Genomic DNA, 18,680 nt, shown 5'->3' with positions numbered 1-18,680 from the left:
CGCTGACAACGAACCTAAATATTTACCTCCCTAACTAGCGTCACCAGTGACACTAATACAGCGATCAGAAAAATGATCGCTTAGCGACACTGGCGACGGGGGGTGATCAAGGGGTTAAAACTTTATTAGGGCGGGTTAGTGGGGTACCCTAGACATAAAGGGCGCTAACAGTAACTGTCCTACCACACTAACTGTCACAAACTGACACCATGCAGTAATCAGAAAAAAAAAAAAAACTGCTTGGTGTCAGTGTGACGGGGGGGGGGGGGGGGGGGGGTGATCGGGGGGTGTTTTGTGTGCCTGGCATGTTCTACTGTGTGTGTAGTGTTTTCACTCACATTGCAGTCTTCTCTCCTCGGCGCCGGAACGGAAAATACCGAGCCGAGGAGAGATGACATCATTTCCTTTGCTGCTGTTTAGCATACAGCAGCATAGGAATGATCTGATTGGCCGGCGGCGATCGCGAGGGGGGGGCCACGAACGGATGGTCTCCCCCTCATCTCCGATCGCCGCTGGACAAAAGGGGACCGCCTCAGGCACCGGGGGGGGGGGGGGTCCGATCGGACCCCCTGCCCACGGGAGGCAGATCACGTACATATACATGATTCTGCCTGCCCGTGCCACCTTGCCGACGTACATCGGCGTGAGGCGGTCCTTAAGTGGTTAATTTCCTCTGCAAAATGGTCAGCCCTCAAAACCATATTCTGTTAGAGTCTCAAATTTACATACATGTGTTTTTTTGCTTTCCTTGCTCTTTTCCAAGTCCTGTTTTGTTGACCAATAAAATTTGTAGCAGTGTTTTATGTGTTTTGTTAATAATTTGTTTTGCAGATGCATGCTCAATCCAGGTAATGCATTTTACACCCCCCCCCCCCCCCCAAACAATATTCATGTCACAGATTTCCCAGCTGCAGCTTAACTAGGCTGATTGGCATGGTAAAACAAAAGAAGGTATGATTTGTCTAAAAGCTACTTTTCCTGGTGCCTCCATGGTAGCATATGCATGGATTGTGCGTATCCTGCCATGGATAGGCCCCAGGAAAGGAAAATTACAGAGCGGTAAGTATTACATTTTCAATTTTAGCGCAGTGTTTCTCAGCCTCAGTCCTCAAGTACCCCAAACAGGACATGTTTTGGGAATTTATCTTGGCTAAAATAGCTGTCCAAAATACCAAGCCATTGACAACCAACAAGGCAATCAGTAATTTAGTGATATTATGTAACTGCCCACAGCAAAGCATTAGGCTTCACATCTTCAAAAAAATGCAAGCTTGCTAAAGGCTTGTTTAAAGTTACTGTTATCCTTTTGTCGCATCTCAGTGCCGTTGATCCCTGCTGCCTTTTTTGAAGAAACTTACTTCCTGTCTACATGCACTCCAGCAATGGCCACATGATTTATTTCAAGGTGGATTTCCTCACGGTGACAACAGTGGACCATGACCCTGTAGCCTTTGATAAAATATAATGTTTGTTAGGCCACTTGCAGTCTCTACCAGATGCTCATGTGACAGGATGACAACACAGAAGGACGATTGGGAGACAAGCACAGAGCATTGTCACTCTATAACAGGAAGTGGCTGAACAAAGACCTTCATGACCGGGTCACCAGGGATTTTAATGAAAATTATTTCTGAAATTTATATTAATGATAAAGATTATATGAGAACTTCACTTTGTTCCCCGCCACTCCATTCACCTGTGTGGGCTGAGGACTCTCTCCCTTTTTGTATATGACAGTGCTGGGTGCCTGAACAGCCATTCACAAAGCACCAACAATGTGATGCGGGGGGGTCACATGTTCCTCTATATCCGGAAGTACTTGGTGTATCAGTTCAAAGGCTCAGGCCACGCCAAAGCCAAATGGTCAGCTTGACAACCAGGGAGTTTGCATTTTCAGAAAGGGATTAACATTGGTAGCCTTTAATGACAGGTTTTCTTTTAGATCCAAAGCCCATATTCACGTGGTTATCTAAAGCCCCAAATAAATGATGAGTAGGATACAGTACGTTCTTTTCTCTACATTTTGCTGATGTCCATTTGTGTTGGTCTCTGTGGGACAATCAGCCAAATTCAATACTCTACTGCAGCTGTTTGTTGTATAATAGATTATAGGACAGGGTGGGAAGTGCTCTGAGTTATGGACGGTATAGGAAAATATATAGGGTGTCTGTATGACACCCTCTCAAAATGTGTTATCAGCCAGTTAAAAAAAAAATCCCACACTCTCTCTCCCTGATGCCTTTCACATATGCTGGTAGCTATATTTACTGCTGGGCACTGAATGGTATTCATCAAGTGCTGCACAGTGCAGTAATGCTCTGAGTGCAGGCTGTGTGATCTCATCAGTCTAAGGTGCACAGGGGGTGGGTTGAATGATGCTGGCTGTCATTTCACCTGGAAAACTGAGGACATCTAGTGGTGAAAGGAATTATTGCACGAAACAGCTCAAGACTGAAGGTGAATATTTTGTCAAAAGCTGCCTTTTATTTTTATGATTACAGGGCTATTTATTCAAATTTGTTTTAGCTTGAGTTTAGTTTCTTCAGCGTACATTTTTATTAAAAAATCCAAGTTCATTGCTGCATTAATTCAATTATCCACATCATTCAGAAGTAACACAGAAATATGTATGTATCAGCGACATATGACAGCAGGACTCACAGGTGGCAAACCTCTGCAGAGAAAGCACAGCTTCAACACAGAGCACGGGTCCTTCTCCGCACCATGCTGGAAAGGAGACAGACTTTACTACTCTGGCTGTGGCTGGTTTCTAAAAAAAAAACAAACTGTAAGAATTTGCACACTTTTTGTATTGCTGCAACTGGGATATATTTATTTGATTCCAAAGGAATGTTCAATTAGGCTTTAATACTGACGATAACAAAACAGAATGGGATACTTGATATAACTTTTCAGTGCCAAAATGGCATCTTACAGGGGTTGTAAACCCTCATATTTTTTTCACCTTAATGCATCCTATGCATTAAGGTGAAAAAACTTCTGACACTGAGCAGCCCCCCAACCCCCGTTTTACTCACCTTAGTCTGTTCGTTCCCTAGGCGGAGATCCGCTCTACCTCTCCGTTGTCTCGGTTCTTAATTGGATAGATTGATAGCAGCACAGCCATTGGCTCCTGCTGCTGTCAATCAAATTTATTTTATTTATTTCAGGTACTTGTATAGTGCCGCCAATTTACGCAGCTCTTTTACATATATATTGTACATTCACATCAGTCCCTACCCTCAAGGAGCTTACAACCTAAGGTCCCTAACACGCATTCTCAAATACATATACTAGGGCCAATTTAGACAGGATCCAAATAACCTACCAGCATATCTTTAGAGTGTGGGAGGAAACCAGAGTACCCGGAGGAAACCCACGCAGGCACAGGGAGAACATGCAAACTCTAGGCAGATGGTGTCATGGTTGGGATTCGAACCAGCGACCCTTTTTGCTGCTAGGTGAAAGTGCTAACCACTACACCACTGTGCTGCCCATTCAATCAAATCCAATGACGTGGGCGCTGGGGGGGCGGGGCCGAGTCCTGCATTCTGTGTGAGTGTACACAGAAGCAGGACTCGGGAGCACGCCCGCACGGGTGTCCACCTTAGGAAAGCCTTCTCCAACGTGGGCACTTGATGCAGGGAGGAGCTACCAGTGCCGCCGGGGGACCCCAGAAGTCGAGGATCGGGGCCACTCTGTGCAAAATGAACTGCACAGTGGAGGTAAGTATGACATGTTTGTTATTTAAAAAAAAGAAGGTTTACAACCCCTTTTATACTAACTATGTCATCAAAAAAAAAAACACTTGTGACATTACAGTACTGACTATGAAATCACACTAGTTATTATGGTATGTGAATCTTGACAGACATCAAGCATTTAGCAAGAAATTGCCAGGATAAGGTCCACAAACATGTGAAATGGAACTGAATCCTCCTATCCTTTACAGCTAAGAAAGTTGCAATTTAAGCCCCTGGTTGATCCGCAGTTGCTATGGTGCACATGTGACCAGTTATGACACCGGGCATTTGATGGCTTCATAAGTTTGTTCGAGAGCCAAAGCAACTATGACTATCATTCAGGGCATGCCTTGAATGTAACCATTTTAGGAAGCAGTTAAATCGATGCATTTAGTTCCACTTTAAGGACAGCTGTACTATCGGTACAAGTTGTCCATTAATGGGTGCAGCTGACATGGTCCTATGCTTGCCTTTATCCTTGATCCAGTGATCTTCAGTGTGTGGTCCTGCCTGGAGCCACACAGCCTTGCTTCAGAAAGCATCCCCACTAAGTCCTCTTCACTCTGCACTTGCACAGTGTGGCCTCATTCATTCCTATGGGTAAACTGTACTCTGCTGGATGGCTGAAGGCTGCCATGAATATGGCCCACCATAGAAATGAATGAAATCTTCAGCACGCATTCACAGGATGAAGTGGACCTGGTAGGGATGTTTTCTGAAACTAGCTGTGTGGCTTCAGGCAGAGCTTCACAGTGAAGATCACTGGCAAAAGGAGCAAGGTATTTCTCCAGGTGGCCTGCACATTGGGGAAGATGGGGTGCGCATGCCTTCAAAGTCAACTTGTACCAAAGGTACAGTTGTCCTTTAAGGCAGGAACCAGACTTCTGTGGTGTGTTTCTGCACTGTGTTATGTCATGTGTTTCTGTAAGGTTCGACAATGACCTTTTAACAGACCTGCACCTTTTTTTCTAAACACACTACGACGTACAGAAGGTATTGTGGTGGGCTAAAACAAACTCCATGGTGGTGCATAGGGGATGTGCATTATGGCACATATGCATGTGGTTTATTATGTGTTACCAAAATGTACAGGTGTGGTCTTAATGCCTGCTGTATGCCCACTGAAGCTTCCTTTCCGCCTCATGAAAAAGATGCTCCTCAGACTAACATTTACAAGCTGAGACTAAGTAATGCCTGTGTGTTTTTGACATTAGGTAAAATCAGTGGTGACAAATTACATATCTGTGTACTAAATTGTGAATAATTTTTTAAGGGTGAGCTTGTATTACGTTATAAACACTGTAGGAAATGTGTAATTGCTCATTAGCTCTAAATGGAGTGGGGTGCTTCTGAAACAACAATGGCAATGGTACCCCATTATCTGCCTCAGGAGGCAAAAAAAAAGCTAACTAGAATTCAAGCACAATTTAGAGATGGGGGAATTTTGAGATTGTTTTGGAAGTGGCGACAGGCTGACCCGCTGTCCTGGTTTCATGGACGTGTTCCCAGAATTGTTAGTCCTGTGTTTTGAGATGTCCTCCTTTGGTGCAGTAGCAACAAGTTGGTTCCTGAAGTGCAGTGGAGTACCCCCTACATATGCCCCGCCTTCACTTTGCTGTAGTCCAATCAGGACATCTTTCCAGGTGCTCACTGGGAGCATAGGATACTGCCTGTCAGCTTGGTCTTCTCGTAAGCAGGGGCATATCGGTCTTCCCAGCTTCTTTTTTTGTAGCAGCCCATTGGAAGATTGACCTTTGCCCTTTCTGATAGGTGTAACACTGGTGCTGCTGGAAGACTTTGATTTTTGAGAGCGGGCCGCCATTTTTGGTAATGTAGTCCGAATGTGCCTGCAGGAGACATGAAGATACAATGTAAAAGTGGAAATCTAGTCGACATCTAGTGGTAGAAAGCAATTAGTGCATGGGGACAGCTCTTAAAGTGGATGTAAACCCAATGTCATCCTTTCTAAACTACTGCCATAAGGGTTATCTATAAGGATATACATGGCTCCTGCATGTATCTTTACCTGTCAAATGTCTCCCCTCTGTCTGTTATGAGACCCGAAAAACTGCAGATTCTGTGGGTGGGTCTGTTGTCTAGAGCTCGGTGGGTGGAGTCGTGATGTCAGTAGACTCCCCGCCCACCTCTACACTCCCCTTGTCAATATGCATTTTCTCCTGTGTATTTCTAACACTGAACTTCTGCTATGATCTCTAACATCCAGTGAAAAGACAGGAAAGTAACCACATGACTTCAGCATTCCAAATCATGCTGAGCTGTGGAACAGCCAATCCTTGCAGAGCTGCTGAAGAAAGGAGAGGGGGAGGGAATTAAAAAATACTGCATGTGTCTTTGGCTAGTGCACGAGATGTAAATCACCTGTCAATCACAGCAAGGGGGAGGATTTAACCAAGTTTTTCTCTGTTTGTCAAGTTTTATCTCACTGAACAATAAAAGAGGATTGCTCGGAGTTGGATTAACCCTTTTTGGCAAGACTGGGCTCAAATGATAGGAAATCTTATACTCTATGACACAAAAAAAAAATTCGAGTTTACATCCACTTAAAGGAGAAATAGTATTGCCGCCAGCTGCATTTTTTATTTTCAGGGGAGGGGCTTCCAGCGTCATTTAGCAATTTCCTCCCCAGCCCTACTGTCCCTGGCCTGCCCCTTTCATTCCCTGGATTTTTAATCATGGAAGTTCAGTATACACGTGGGTGTTACCACAGCTTTCTGTTTTCAGGAAGCTATGTAGAGCCTCCCTCTAGCATCTCCCAGCAACCATGGTCTGATTGCATTGCGTAGAGCATTTCTCAACCTTTTTTCAGTCAAGGCACCCTTTAAAATTATGGACAGCTTCGAGGCACCCCATTCTAAAATGTAAAAAGCTATTCTAATAGTCATACATAATGCATCAACATCCACACATGTAGGACACCCAACGCTTGAGGTAATTTATTCTTCCAAATCAAATACACTTTTGCACACTGGTACTGACCAGTATTCCAATGTTTTTCTTCTCCCTCAACTTCTCTACATCAGTCCACTAATGTGAACCCAGCTCTGATGGAGAGGGGAGGGGAGAACTAAATAAGGATGCTGTGCAGACGACCGACATCCTCCTTATCAACCGATGATGTCATTGGTTGTTAGGATGCCAGTGGCTAGAAGGTCGTAATGGTGCACAATGAAAACTTTTGTGTAACTAAAAGGCAGGCTTGATCCACCTGCTGGCTTTTATGCAACTTTTGGGGCAATTTTTAGGCATTTGCCTAGGCAAACCTAAAGAAACCTCAAGGCACCCTGGTTGAAAAAGGCTGGTGTAGAGAATCACAGGAACCTAGTGATTATGTCACTGGGTCTAACATTAGGTATGTAGGAAGGCAAAATATAAGCAGTAGGTACAGTATGTAGGTAGGCAATATATGAGCAGATCAAACTTGAGCTTTAATACAGTTACACAAATAAAAAGTAAGCAATTAAAGTGTGGACATCAAAAATAATAACCTAAAATAAGCCATCACTAAGGCCATATTCATATGGCAGGTTACATCAGCGCATTCTTGCAGCTGGAATGACTAGGGCATGGGACTAGTAGCTGCCATTCAGCCCATTTAACCAGTTGCAGACTTTGCGCATGCTACATACTCCCAAAAAAAGTCATCTTTATACGCAGGGCATGGGTTCAGTCTCTCTCCCCTGCTTCTAGGATCCCCTCCCAGTATACCGTAATTGTCAGCTGTGATAAATCATAGCTGGCATTACAGTATACTCAGAAGAGGTCGGCAGCTCTAGCTGTCAAAAAAGCAATCTGAATCAGTGTTTATAAACAACTTCCCCAGAACACAATTAGGCTGCATTCACGCATGAGTGTTTTCAGCTCGTAAAACGCTCTCAAAAGTTCCAAAACGCCCAACAAGCAAAATCCCATTCATTTAAAAAGCCCCTGTTCACATCTGAGTGTTCTGTCACCTGAAGCTCAAAGTACATGATCTTCTTTTGCGGCAGATTACAGGTGTTTTTTCAGGTTTTTACATTGGTGACTTTTTAACGTGTACAAATTGCGTAAGAACACGTGGTAAAATCGCATGACAGGTGTGAATGCAGCCTTATGTAGAAATACAACATAACATATTGTTACATTTGTATCTTTCTGTTCATTCATCTGCAGAGCAAAAGGATGAACTTAGATCTGCAGATATGGTCAGTTAAAGCAAAATGACAAGTAAAAATTTATATATATATACAACATATATATATATATATATATATATATATATATATATATATATATAAATGTTCCTCTGTTTAACCACTTATTAACCCTACTCTAATCAGCCCTAATGAACTCCTTAGTCTCCTTCTCTCCAACTATTTTTCTGTCCATTTTTATGTTTCTATTATATTAACTATTAATATTTAACCTTTTTTTTTTTTTTTTTTTTTTTTTTTTTTTTTTTTTTTTATTCTTAAGATATAACTTTGAAGGGATTTGTACCGGAATCATAATTTTAGTGTCATTCTAAACGGGACAAATTACAGAAAAAAATGTACACTTTTTATGTGCATTAACATTATTTATTAAACTAACACTGCTCAAAAAAAGTGTGTTTGGTTTAGCTGCGGTTATGAATGGATGTCCAAGCCTGGACGCAGCTGATTGTGGCTGGCTCAGACATCTGTCCCTAATCACTTCTAATCACCAGCTGCAAGAATACGCTGGTTCTTGCAGTTGGAATCTGGTGGCCACGTGTATATCGTCATGTGAAAAACACCTTAAACAATACGTTTACCTTTGGAACATGTTACCTGTTCCAACCATTTTAGGGGTGGAACAGGTAACATGTTCCAGCATCTGGAGTCTTTTCTCTATTTATCCCCCTCCACTTTTACAATTTGAAAACAGGGTGGCAGCTTCATTCATTCAGTGTCCTGTGAACGCATGACTACAAGCACTGTCAGCCATTGCGGCTGGTGGCTTGTAGTTCTCAATGAGCCGCGAGGGCGCTGGTGAGTGCTCTCATAGTCTATTGACCTGCCTACCCGTACAAGGTACGAACAGACAGCTATGCTGAGAGTCTGCAGGAGCCTGAGATTGCACCCGCGATCTGCTGATGGCGGGTGCAATGCTCTGCAGACTCCTAAATAAATAAATCACACTTTTTTACCTGCAAAAAAACGTAAAATGTATTATTAAAGGTGAATTTATCCTTTTAAATAACTTAGGCTTTATCTTTAAAAGGCTGTTCAGCTTCATACCTTTTCAGGTCAGGGTGCTAGAAATGCAACCTCGTTGTTTAACCCAGTGGCGGTCCATAGGGGCCACCCCCGAAGCTATTCTCCATTAAAAAAAAGAAAAAAAATGGTCATTTTAAGAGTGACCAGGCCCATACACACAGCGGTCTATGGGAAGCTTCCCATTTTGCAATCAACTGATTGCAAGCTGGGAAGCCAATTTACCTGTGTTTAGGGAGGGTTCAGGGCGCAAGCGATGCGCCCTGAACACTCCCCACTTTACATTCATTTGTGCCTTTTGGCTCCTTGCGCGTGTTTGTCGGGGACCAGAGGACGATGGGTGGTGCTTTTTGCGGTGTCACTTCCGGTTTCCCAGCCACTCTAAGTCATCACTATGCTGTGTGTGGAGTGGACTGTGCGTGCGGACTGGTTGCAGGGGATGGAGGAACAGGAACAAGCTCCAATAAGGATGGCCACCTATGCACTGCACTTTTGCAGTTCTGATATCAGTCGCTTTGTGATCGGCTGATATCAGAGTACTGGCAGTCTGTCTGTCATGCTGCTGCTCTTCCCCCTCCCGGCAGACTGCTTCAGTGGAACGTCTCTTCTGCACATGCAGTAAATCATGGCATGGCAGCTACTGTGTGGGACTCTGACAGTGTGCATTTCACAGCAACAGGCTGTGTTCTAAAATGTGTCAAAACAGGCATTCAGGCAGTGAAGAAGTTACCAAACATGACTGTATGGGAGGGGGAGAGAGGGAACATGGTCTGTGGGGGAGGATGAGAACATGCCAAGTCCATCACATTACAGGGCTAATTCATCACTTACTCAGGTGCTAATATAACTAATGTGAGTGCTGCTGGATCTCCTCCACCTATAGTGCGCGCTCTGTGCATATTCCCATGGCACACGTTCCTGGAAAAGCTCTCAAGGGATTGGGTGCTGCAGCAACAACCAGCTGGGAACTGGTTCAGGAGTCACAAGGAAAATGTTTGCCAGCGCACCATGGATCAACAAGGAAGCGTTAAGGCGAATTTTTTAATGCATGATCACATCAAAAGAGTAGTGCAACGTTTTGGAGTCACGCAGGACCCCTTTGTCAGGCATGTGATACTTGATGAAGGGGTCCTGTGTGACTCTGAAATGTTGCACTACTCTTTTGATGTGATCATGCATTAAAAAATTAATTTGGACACTTCCTTGTTGATCCATGATGTGCTGGCAAACATTTTCTCTGTGTATAGTGTGTGTGTGTGTGCTTTGTGTATAATGTACAATGTGTTCTCTGTGTATAGTGTGTCTGGGTACTGGGAGCCGTGACAGCAGAGGATGGGCAGATAAGGACCTGGAGGGGTTTGCTCTCCCCCAAAAAATTATCACCAGCCATCGCTGGTATAACCATAATGTGATTCTGCTTTATTAAATGATTAAAAGAAGAAAGTTACCGAATCTTTGTGGCAGTGGTGGGATGGAGAAATATTTCTTCATCTGTTCCAATGACCTTGGCTTCTGAGGAGTTTGTCACAGCTGGGAGAAAGATTTCTCCTTTCATACTCGCTGTCCTATCCTTGTCTCTGCGACTCCCTGCACAATTTTCTCTGTTCAAAGGTGCTGAAGATGTGTTCTGCCTCCACCGCACATAATTTCCTTGAGCTGTTACTGAGACAATCAAATTAGTGGCAATTATGAAAAGAATATGCAAAGTAATTGGATATATGAATCTCGTTTTCATATTCTGGCTGTCAACAGTTCTTAGTAAAAACAGTTTAAAGGTTTGCTATAGCCAAAAATATTGTATACCAGTAACTGTATGTGGTGCCCTGTACAGGAAAGCATGCTTTTACAGGCAGGGTGCATGTATGTGTTTTACTTTAGGAGAGCTTAATACAGCGAATAAAATAAATATTGAACATGTCGCCATTTTTCTAGGTAAATATATTTCAAAAAGTGCTATTGACATGAAATTTTGCCCACGTGTCAGTAACAACCCATGCAATCCATACATACAAAGAAACCAAAACAAATAAGTTCAGAAATTAAGTTTTGTGTAATAAAATGGAATGACACAGGGAAAACGTATTGAACATATGAAGAAAGGGAGGTGCAAAAAGGCATGGAAAGCCAAGACACCCACTAAAATCTGTCAGTAATTAGAAACCCTTCCCACTTGTCAGTGCAAATTATTATCAGCTGGTGAAGTCTCAACTGATGGTCTATAAAAAGGTGTCTCATTACCAACATGTCACACAATAAACATCTCATGATGGGTAAAAGCAAAGAGCCCTCTCAAGACCTTTGCAACCTTTTGTTGCAAAACATACTGATGGCATTGGTTACAGAAGGATTTCTAAATTTCTGACTATTCTAGTGAGCACTGTTTGGGCCATAATCCTGGAAGTGGAAAGAACATAATTTCACCATAAACAGCCAGGTGCTCCTCGCAAGATTTCTCTGACAGAGGAGTAAAAAGAATTATCAGAAGAGTTGTGCAAGAGCCAAGGACCACTTGTGGAGAGCTTCAGAAAGACCTGGAATTAGCAGGTACAATTTTTTCAAAGGAAACAATAAGTAATGCACTCAACCGCCATGGCCTGTATGCACGCTCACCACGCAAGACTCTATTGCTGATGAAAAAGCATGTTAAAGCTCGTTTAAAGTTTGCTGCACAACATTTAGACAAGTCTGTGAAATACTGGGAGAATATAGTCTGGACAGGAAGGGGTGGATCATATTTAAATTAGGGGGTTCATGAGTTTACTCAGGCCTAGGGCAGCATAAAACCTAAACACACCACTGATGGTGTGGAGCTGTTTTTTAGCATACTGTACTGGCAAACTTCATGTCATTGAAGGAAGGATGAATGGGAAAATGTACCAAGACGTTCTTGATAAAAATCTGCTGCCATCTACCAAGATGATGAAGATGAAACGAGGGTGGACATTCAGCAAGACAATGATCCCAAATACAAAGCCAAGGAAACTTTTAAACACCTGACTTGAATCCAATAGAAAATCTATGGAGAGAACTAAAGATCCAGGAGGCGTCTTGATGCAGTCATTACCAACAAAGGATTTTTTACGAAGTATTAAATACATTTCAGTTAGCGTGTTCAATACATTTTCCCTATGTCATTCCATTTTATTACATATAACTTAATTTCTGAACTTATTTGTTTTGGTTTCTTTGTATGTATGGGTTGTGGTGGTGAAAATCTCATGTCGATAGCACCTTTAGAAATATATTTACCTAGAAAAATGGTGACCTGTTCAATACTTATAGATATATTCTTACACTTTTTCATGTCCTCACTGACCTGATCCAGTTCCCCCCTGGAGCCTGTGTACTGACAGGAAGTGGGGTGATGCTAAGTCTGGGTGCCATTTTAAAGTGGCACTGGGGACAATTAGGCACTGTCCCTTTGCTGTTTACAACAGGGCTTAGGACTCATTTGGTAAAGTTGTATTAATAAACCCATATCTGCATTAATTTGTGTCTTTTAAATCTTCCTGGAGTTCAACTTTAGGAAGGCTCTACTGTGTTTTGACTTGTAGTAATGATAGTTTTCTTACCAGATCCATACAGATTGCTCAGAACTTCCATATCATTGGGTGCTACAGGTGGAGCAGATCCGCTTATTCCCACAGATAGGGGAGATAGATCATGCCTTACAACTGCCCCTGCCAGCACAGAGCTTGCAGTATCCCTTTCCAGGGGTGAGTCTCCGGCCCACAGGCTTCCAGAGCTAAACAAGAAAATGTAAATGGATATATTTTTGTCAAGAGAACAAGTGTGTGTTTGTTCCATGTTCTTAGAAATCCACCAAGAAAGAAATGTATTGAATGGGTCTCTTACCTGGAAATCTTTCCATCGCTGTACAAAGCTGTAAAAGGGCCATTCACTATAAATACAATAAAAGTACAATGTCATCAAAAGTATCTAAATACATTTCACAGAACAAATGGCCAATTCTGGAGAAAAGACACGTGGAAATTAAATGGGTACAGGTTGTTCAAATAACCAACCAGATTATCATTAGCTTTTAAATGCAAGTTTGAGAATGGATTCAGGCATCTGACTGGTTGTTTTGAGCAACCAATGTCTTTCCTGCTCCAGGCTTTTTGAGTGGCGCTTAGAAGGATAAAGTGTGAGTCGAAAACTCTAGTTTTTCTAGTGTTGGAGGAAGTGTGGAAGGATGTCAGGTTTTACTGCTGTCGGGGGTTTCAACAAATATTTTACTTTAATTCCTGTCCCTGCTGGTAACAGTTTCACCAGATAAGGTGTGAGGGGAAAGTCTGCAACATGGACATAGACAAATAAAAACCTGACATGGGTTCTAGCCTTTCCCACTCTTTTTTTTATATCCATCCGCATTGCTATTGGGGAGTTCCCCCTCACTTTCTGACTGCTAAACTGTTGTCAGTAGCACAGGAAGTAAAGGCGAAAGTTAATGGAACCCCGGATAGCAGTAAACACCTGACAGTGGTTCTAACCTTTCCCTACTTCATTCAAAGCTAAAGGAAAAAAATATGGCTAAATAAACACTAACTTTGTAGCAACAACCAAAAACTGAAATTGCCTGGTGCTACAGGATTCTTTTTTCCATACCACAGACTATCATACCCACCTGACTTGTGCACTCCGTCTCCAGACTCATACCCATGCAATGAAATATTAGATACGTTGGTGTCACTGACATCTTGCGGGATGATGTAGTAATAGCTTGGCTCCGGGGCACCATTTAAAGGAAATCTTTGGGGCACAAGGCTTTTAAATAACGGGAGAGGTCTATTCCAGTGGAATCCTGACAACACAAACCATATAATTAAGAGACATTAAGCCAGAAACATTAGAATTAGCACAATATATTCCCTCTGCACAGGGCATCAGTGACACAGAAGGCATTGAAATGAAAGGACAGCATAAAAACCGGGCAACCAGCATTAAAAAGATCTTAGCATTGTCAATCCTCTTATTTCGCTTTTTAATTTTTTTTTTTTATCGCTACTCACCTTTTAAACGGCTTGTAAACTTGATTGCATTCTGTTCACTGGCATAAGAATGAGACTGGATGCATTTAAAAGAACAGATAGGATTATATACTACAAGGCTATACATAGGAGAGCACATATAATGTAAATGAATACAAGCGTAAAGTGTATCTCTAAGTAAAACCTTGTTGTTAAGTCTTGGATAGTGTGAGGAAGGGTTAGACCCAGGGGCGGATTTCCCAATAGGCACTGTGCCTACAGGCGCCCTTCTTAGAGGGGCGTCCGTCTGTACATGGCTGGATCTAGGGGGTGCTGGTGTGGGCTGCAAGAGAATTGTACAGCAAGAAGAGAGCTGGGAGGAGGTATGAGCTTTCTGTGCTCTCCTCGCTCCTGTCAGTAGAGCGCTCCTCCATACAACAGATTACACAGGGTCCTCTTAGATCACACGGATTGATTACCCGCCGCCCCCTACTCACATTTCCTGGAGATAAGCAGTCCTTGGAGAAGGTAAGAGTCCTCCATACAGCAGATAAGACAGGATCCTCTTGAATCGGATGGTAAACACGGCTTGATTAAGCCATGTGTACCATCCGATTCAAGATGATCCCGTGTTATCTGCTGTATGGAGGAGTGCTGTTATCCCAGCTCTCTCTGTCATCGCTGACACTTCTCCTGTCCGGACTTGCAGCAGGCGTGGGTACCATGTTCATGGGGGGCTGGCCTGGGGGGGCACAGAATGCCTGCACCTCCTCACTACTCCTGTAAAATTGTGGGAGAGGAAGCTTTTTTTTGCTGGGAAAGGAAATGGGGGGGGATGTGTAGAATTGGGGAAGATTTGTGCTAGGAGGGGAGAATTGGGGGGGGGGGGGCAGTGATTTGTGGTAAGAGGATGGATTTGAGGGGATTTGTGCTAGATGGGAAGATTTGTACAAGGAGGGGGATTGGGAGAGAGGATTTGTGTTGGGAGGGGGGATTTGATAGAAAGGATTTGTGCTGGGAGAGGGGATTTGGGAGAGAGGATTTGTGCTGGGGGGGGGGGGGGTTGGGAGAGAGGATTTGTGCTGGGAGGGGGGATTTGTATCAAGAAAAGAAAATTTAGTATTTTTTTTTTGGGAGGGGATGTACTTCAGAATTAGTTTTCTGATGTCTTTGTCTCCATTGGGGAGATTCACCCATCTTTTTGTACGGTTATCCCTAGTCAATGAGAAAGAAAGTAATGTTGTTATTGTCCCCGTAATTTGGGACAACTGTTACTGGGACAGATGTCTAAGAGGGGAATTTCCCTCACTTTGGGAGATTCCCTTTAGTGCCGGTTCACACTAGACGCGGCACGACTTGCAGGTCGCCTCACCGTGGCGACCTGCACACGACTGCCGGGGCGACTTGCAAGACGACTTCTGTATAGAAGTCTATGCAAGTCGCCCCCAAAGTAGTACAGGAACCTTTCTTCTAAGTCGGAGCGTGCCCAAAAAAGGCAGGCAGAGGCCAAAGGGCTAGTCAACAGGATTGTTTGTGGTTGCCCTGTAGCTGCTCACCTTCCACAATGCCCTGTTCTGTACTATGTTTCTTTGTGGTGGCCAATTTGGTAGGGGCAGGGCTTTACTTCCTCAAGTCAGAATCTCAGCAAGGAGGACATTGAGCAGCACAATAGTGACATCTACAAATATCACTTCAAATCTCTAGCAGTCAGAGGCAGCAGTGCCTTAGAACTCACACTGCAGACATACAGTTATAAGGCTGTAGGCACACATGTGCCCAGGCACCTTCACATACAAGGAAGTGCACCATTTATTTAAAGGACGAATTCTATATAAAAAGGTAGTAATTTTTCAGGATACTTCTGAAAATTAACATTTTTAAATGTCTCCTATAACATTTCTGATCCACTTTAAGGATTTTTTCAGCATGATCAAAAAAAGTTCACAGTGACATCTGTCATCATTTCTGATCCTAGGCCACTCGGTGTATAGTTTGGACTTCCATTTTCCACCAGAGGGCCATACCTCCAGAACTCTGCCGTTTCTAATAGGGAGCAAACTTTCTGCTCCACTTAGATCACCTGTCTCTTCCCTTGTATGAAGGCTCTTCTGAGCTGGATAGAAGGTCATATTTGATATTTTTATTTTATTGGAAGTGTCAGTTTTGGCAGTTCCACCTAATTATAAAATACCTTTGATTGATTTCTCTGTTCCTTTTTAACAATTTTTTTACAAGGAAAGAACAAGTTTAACCTGTAGTAAATGTAAAATCTTTTTAGTAGAGTCTGCCTATCCAGAAAGCCGTTCTGCACATCCTGATACTGTAGAATTCAGATACATTAATGCAGGCTAATCTATTACATTTTAGGACATACCACTCTCGGAATAACTCACCTTGGTGCTGATGACTTCTCCATTGGAATCGAACACCAGATAGATAACAGACACCTTTGTAGAGACACAAATAAAATACATTTGGATGAGCTATTTATATGCACACATTTAGGGGTTGATTTACTAAAGGCAAAGAAACTGTGCACATTGCAAAGTGCAGTTGCTCCAAAGCTTAGTAAATGAGCAGAAGCACTGCTGACACCATCATCCAATCATGTGCAAGCAAAAATGCAGTTTTATTTTCCTTGCACATGATTGGATATTCTTTGCATAGGGAATCTTTACCTCATTTACTAAGCTCTGGACCAACTGCGTTTTGCAAAGTGCACAGTCTAGTTGCCCTTAGTAAGTCAACCCCTTGAGGTCCATGCACACTGGGCTTAAATAATCGCTGCTTCTACAAGAGCTTTACGTTTTGTTTTTTTTCTCCTGCCTGTAGAAGCAGCTCAATGTTATCCTATGTGTCCATGCACATTAGAGCTTTAAGAGGCATACAATGGAACCTCGGATTGCGAGTAATGCGGTTTACGAGCGTTTCGCAATATGAGCTATTTAAAAGGAAAAAAAATCCTGACTCTCTTTGCGATCATTGTCTCGCAAGACGAGCAGGATCCAAGCCCTGGGCCAGGGGTGCGGGGGCACCGGTGACACTTGCTTCCATAAGTGGAACGGATTATCTGAGCTTTCATTATTTCTTATGGGGAAACTCGCTTTGATATACGAGTGCATTGGATTACAAGCATTCTTCTGGAACAAATTATGCTTGTAATCCAAGGTATTACTGTATATCAAGAGGAGAGTATAGAGGCAAAAAAAAAAAAAACCCCATCACAAGTGTGTTTTTGCGAGAAGTTTTCAGGCAGAAAAAAAATGCAAAACTCTCATAAACGCGCCTAAACTCACATTTAAGTTTCAAGTGTAGATCGATTATAGTGTAAAAATGAGCAGTGGGGAATGTTTTGGGAAAAAAACGCTTATAAAAGCAAATGCTCATAAGGTCTCAAACTCTTGGGCAATAGGAGCCACTATGAGTATTTGTTATTCTTTTTGCCAGTGGGTTCTGGCCTATTTTCTGCCCCTAGTGTCCATGGACCCATAAGATAAACATTTAGGTGTTGCTGGCTGTGTATGGATGTTCCTATCATTTGCGTTTGCATTTGAGTACTGTGATATGAAGGGGATTGGCCATCTACATTTATATTGGGTTGATTCGAGACATAAATACACTTGAGACAGGTGTAAATCTTGGGCATTTGCCCCCCAGACAGTACAAATACAGTAGGACATGTTGAACCAGTGGCCTTAACTGGACATACTGCACCAATTAATGGAAGCATGACCCGCAGTCACTGACACACGCTGGGCAATAAAGAGCTAATGACCTGAGATCATAGATTCTAGCAGAGTGGAGTCTTTTAGAACCACCTTCCTTTGTAGTTCCGAGATGTCATGTGACCGAATGCCACACTAAAAGCTGATTCTGGAATTTGTGAAAAGGTGTGCCACAATAAACAATGTCCATTAGGAACACCCACCTTTCATCACGACCACCAATTACTGCAGCACCATGGCACATTTTCTTTAGGCCACAGAAATCTGTTCCCACCATGAAATAATTATTTGGTTGTGTTTGCCCCTTAGGCCAAAGGTTTCCGGTCCTCTCTAGTAATGGGAGTGCCCAGCTGATTACAGAAATTTCACACACCAGGTAAACTGTCTAAAATAGGGTTTGTGGTTTTGAGGTGGAGATTTAACCACTTAAGCAACGGAAGGTTTACCCCCTTCATGACTAGGCCATTTTTTCCGATACGGCACTGCATTACTTTAACTGACAATTGTGCGGTCATGCGACGCTGTACCCAAAAAGAAAAATTGATGTCCTTTTTTTCCCCACAAATAGAGCTTTCTTTTTGTGGTATTAGATCACCTCTGCAGTTTTTATTTTTTTGTGCTATAAACCAAAAAAAAAAATTTTTATTTTTTTCAAAACTGTCGCTATTTTTTACTTTCTGCTATAAAACATAGCCAATTAAAAAATTGAATCAATTTAGGCCAATATGTATTCTGCTACATGTTTTTGGTAAAAAAAATCCCAATCGTATATTGATTGGTTTGCACAAAAGTTATAGCGTCTACAAATGATGGGTTATTTTTATGGAATTTTTATTTATTTTTTTACTAGTAATGGTGGCGATCAGTGATTTTTAGCGGGACTGCGACATTGTGGTTGACAAATCGGACACATAACTGACATTTTTTACACTTTTTTGGGGACCAGTGCTAAAAAATATGCACTGTTACTGTACTAATGACACTGGCAGGGAAGGGGTTAACATCAGG

The 18,680-nt window shown here is 42.6% G+C and overlaps 1 protein-coding gene across 1 annotated transcript in view; it reads right to left on the bottom strand.

The window, feature by feature from the left end:
• Positions 1 to 4,471: 4,471 nt before the first annotated feature.
• The window catches only part of AGBL3 (AGBL carboxypeptidase 3), a 204,412-nt gene continuing 190,203 nt past the window's right edge, over positions 4,472 to 18,680 (bottom strand). The window contains exons 16-22 of the mRNA XM_073621778.1: positions 16,341 to 16,394; positions 13,990 to 14,044; positions 13,605 to 13,781; positions 12,833 to 12,878; positions 12,550 to 12,722; positions 10,426 to 10,639; positions 4,472 to 5,590 (exon numbers count right to left, since the gene is read on the bottom strand). Of these exons, the coding sequence (XP_073477879.1) occupies positions 5,149 to 5,590; positions 10,426 to 10,639; positions 12,550 to 12,722; positions 12,833 to 12,878; positions 13,605 to 13,781; positions 13,990 to 14,044; positions 16,341 to 16,394 (1,161 nt within the window). The 3' untranslated portion in view covers positions 4,472 to 5,148. The remainder of the gene's footprint in view (positions 5,591 to 10,425; positions 10,640 to 12,549; positions 12,723 to 12,832; positions 12,879 to 13,604; positions 13,782 to 13,989; positions 14,045 to 16,340; positions 16,395 to 18,680) is intronic.

This window comes from Aquarana catesbeiana, linkage group LG03 (assembly GCF_042186555.1).
Source record: "Aquarana catesbeiana isolate 2022-GZ linkage group LG03, ASM4218655v1, whole genome shotgun sequence".
Classification (NCBI taxonomy): Eukaryota; Metazoa; Chordata; class Amphibia; order Anura; family Ranidae; genus Aquarana; species Aquarana catesbeiana.
This window is presented reverse-complemented; position numbering and strand designations above follow the sequence as displayed.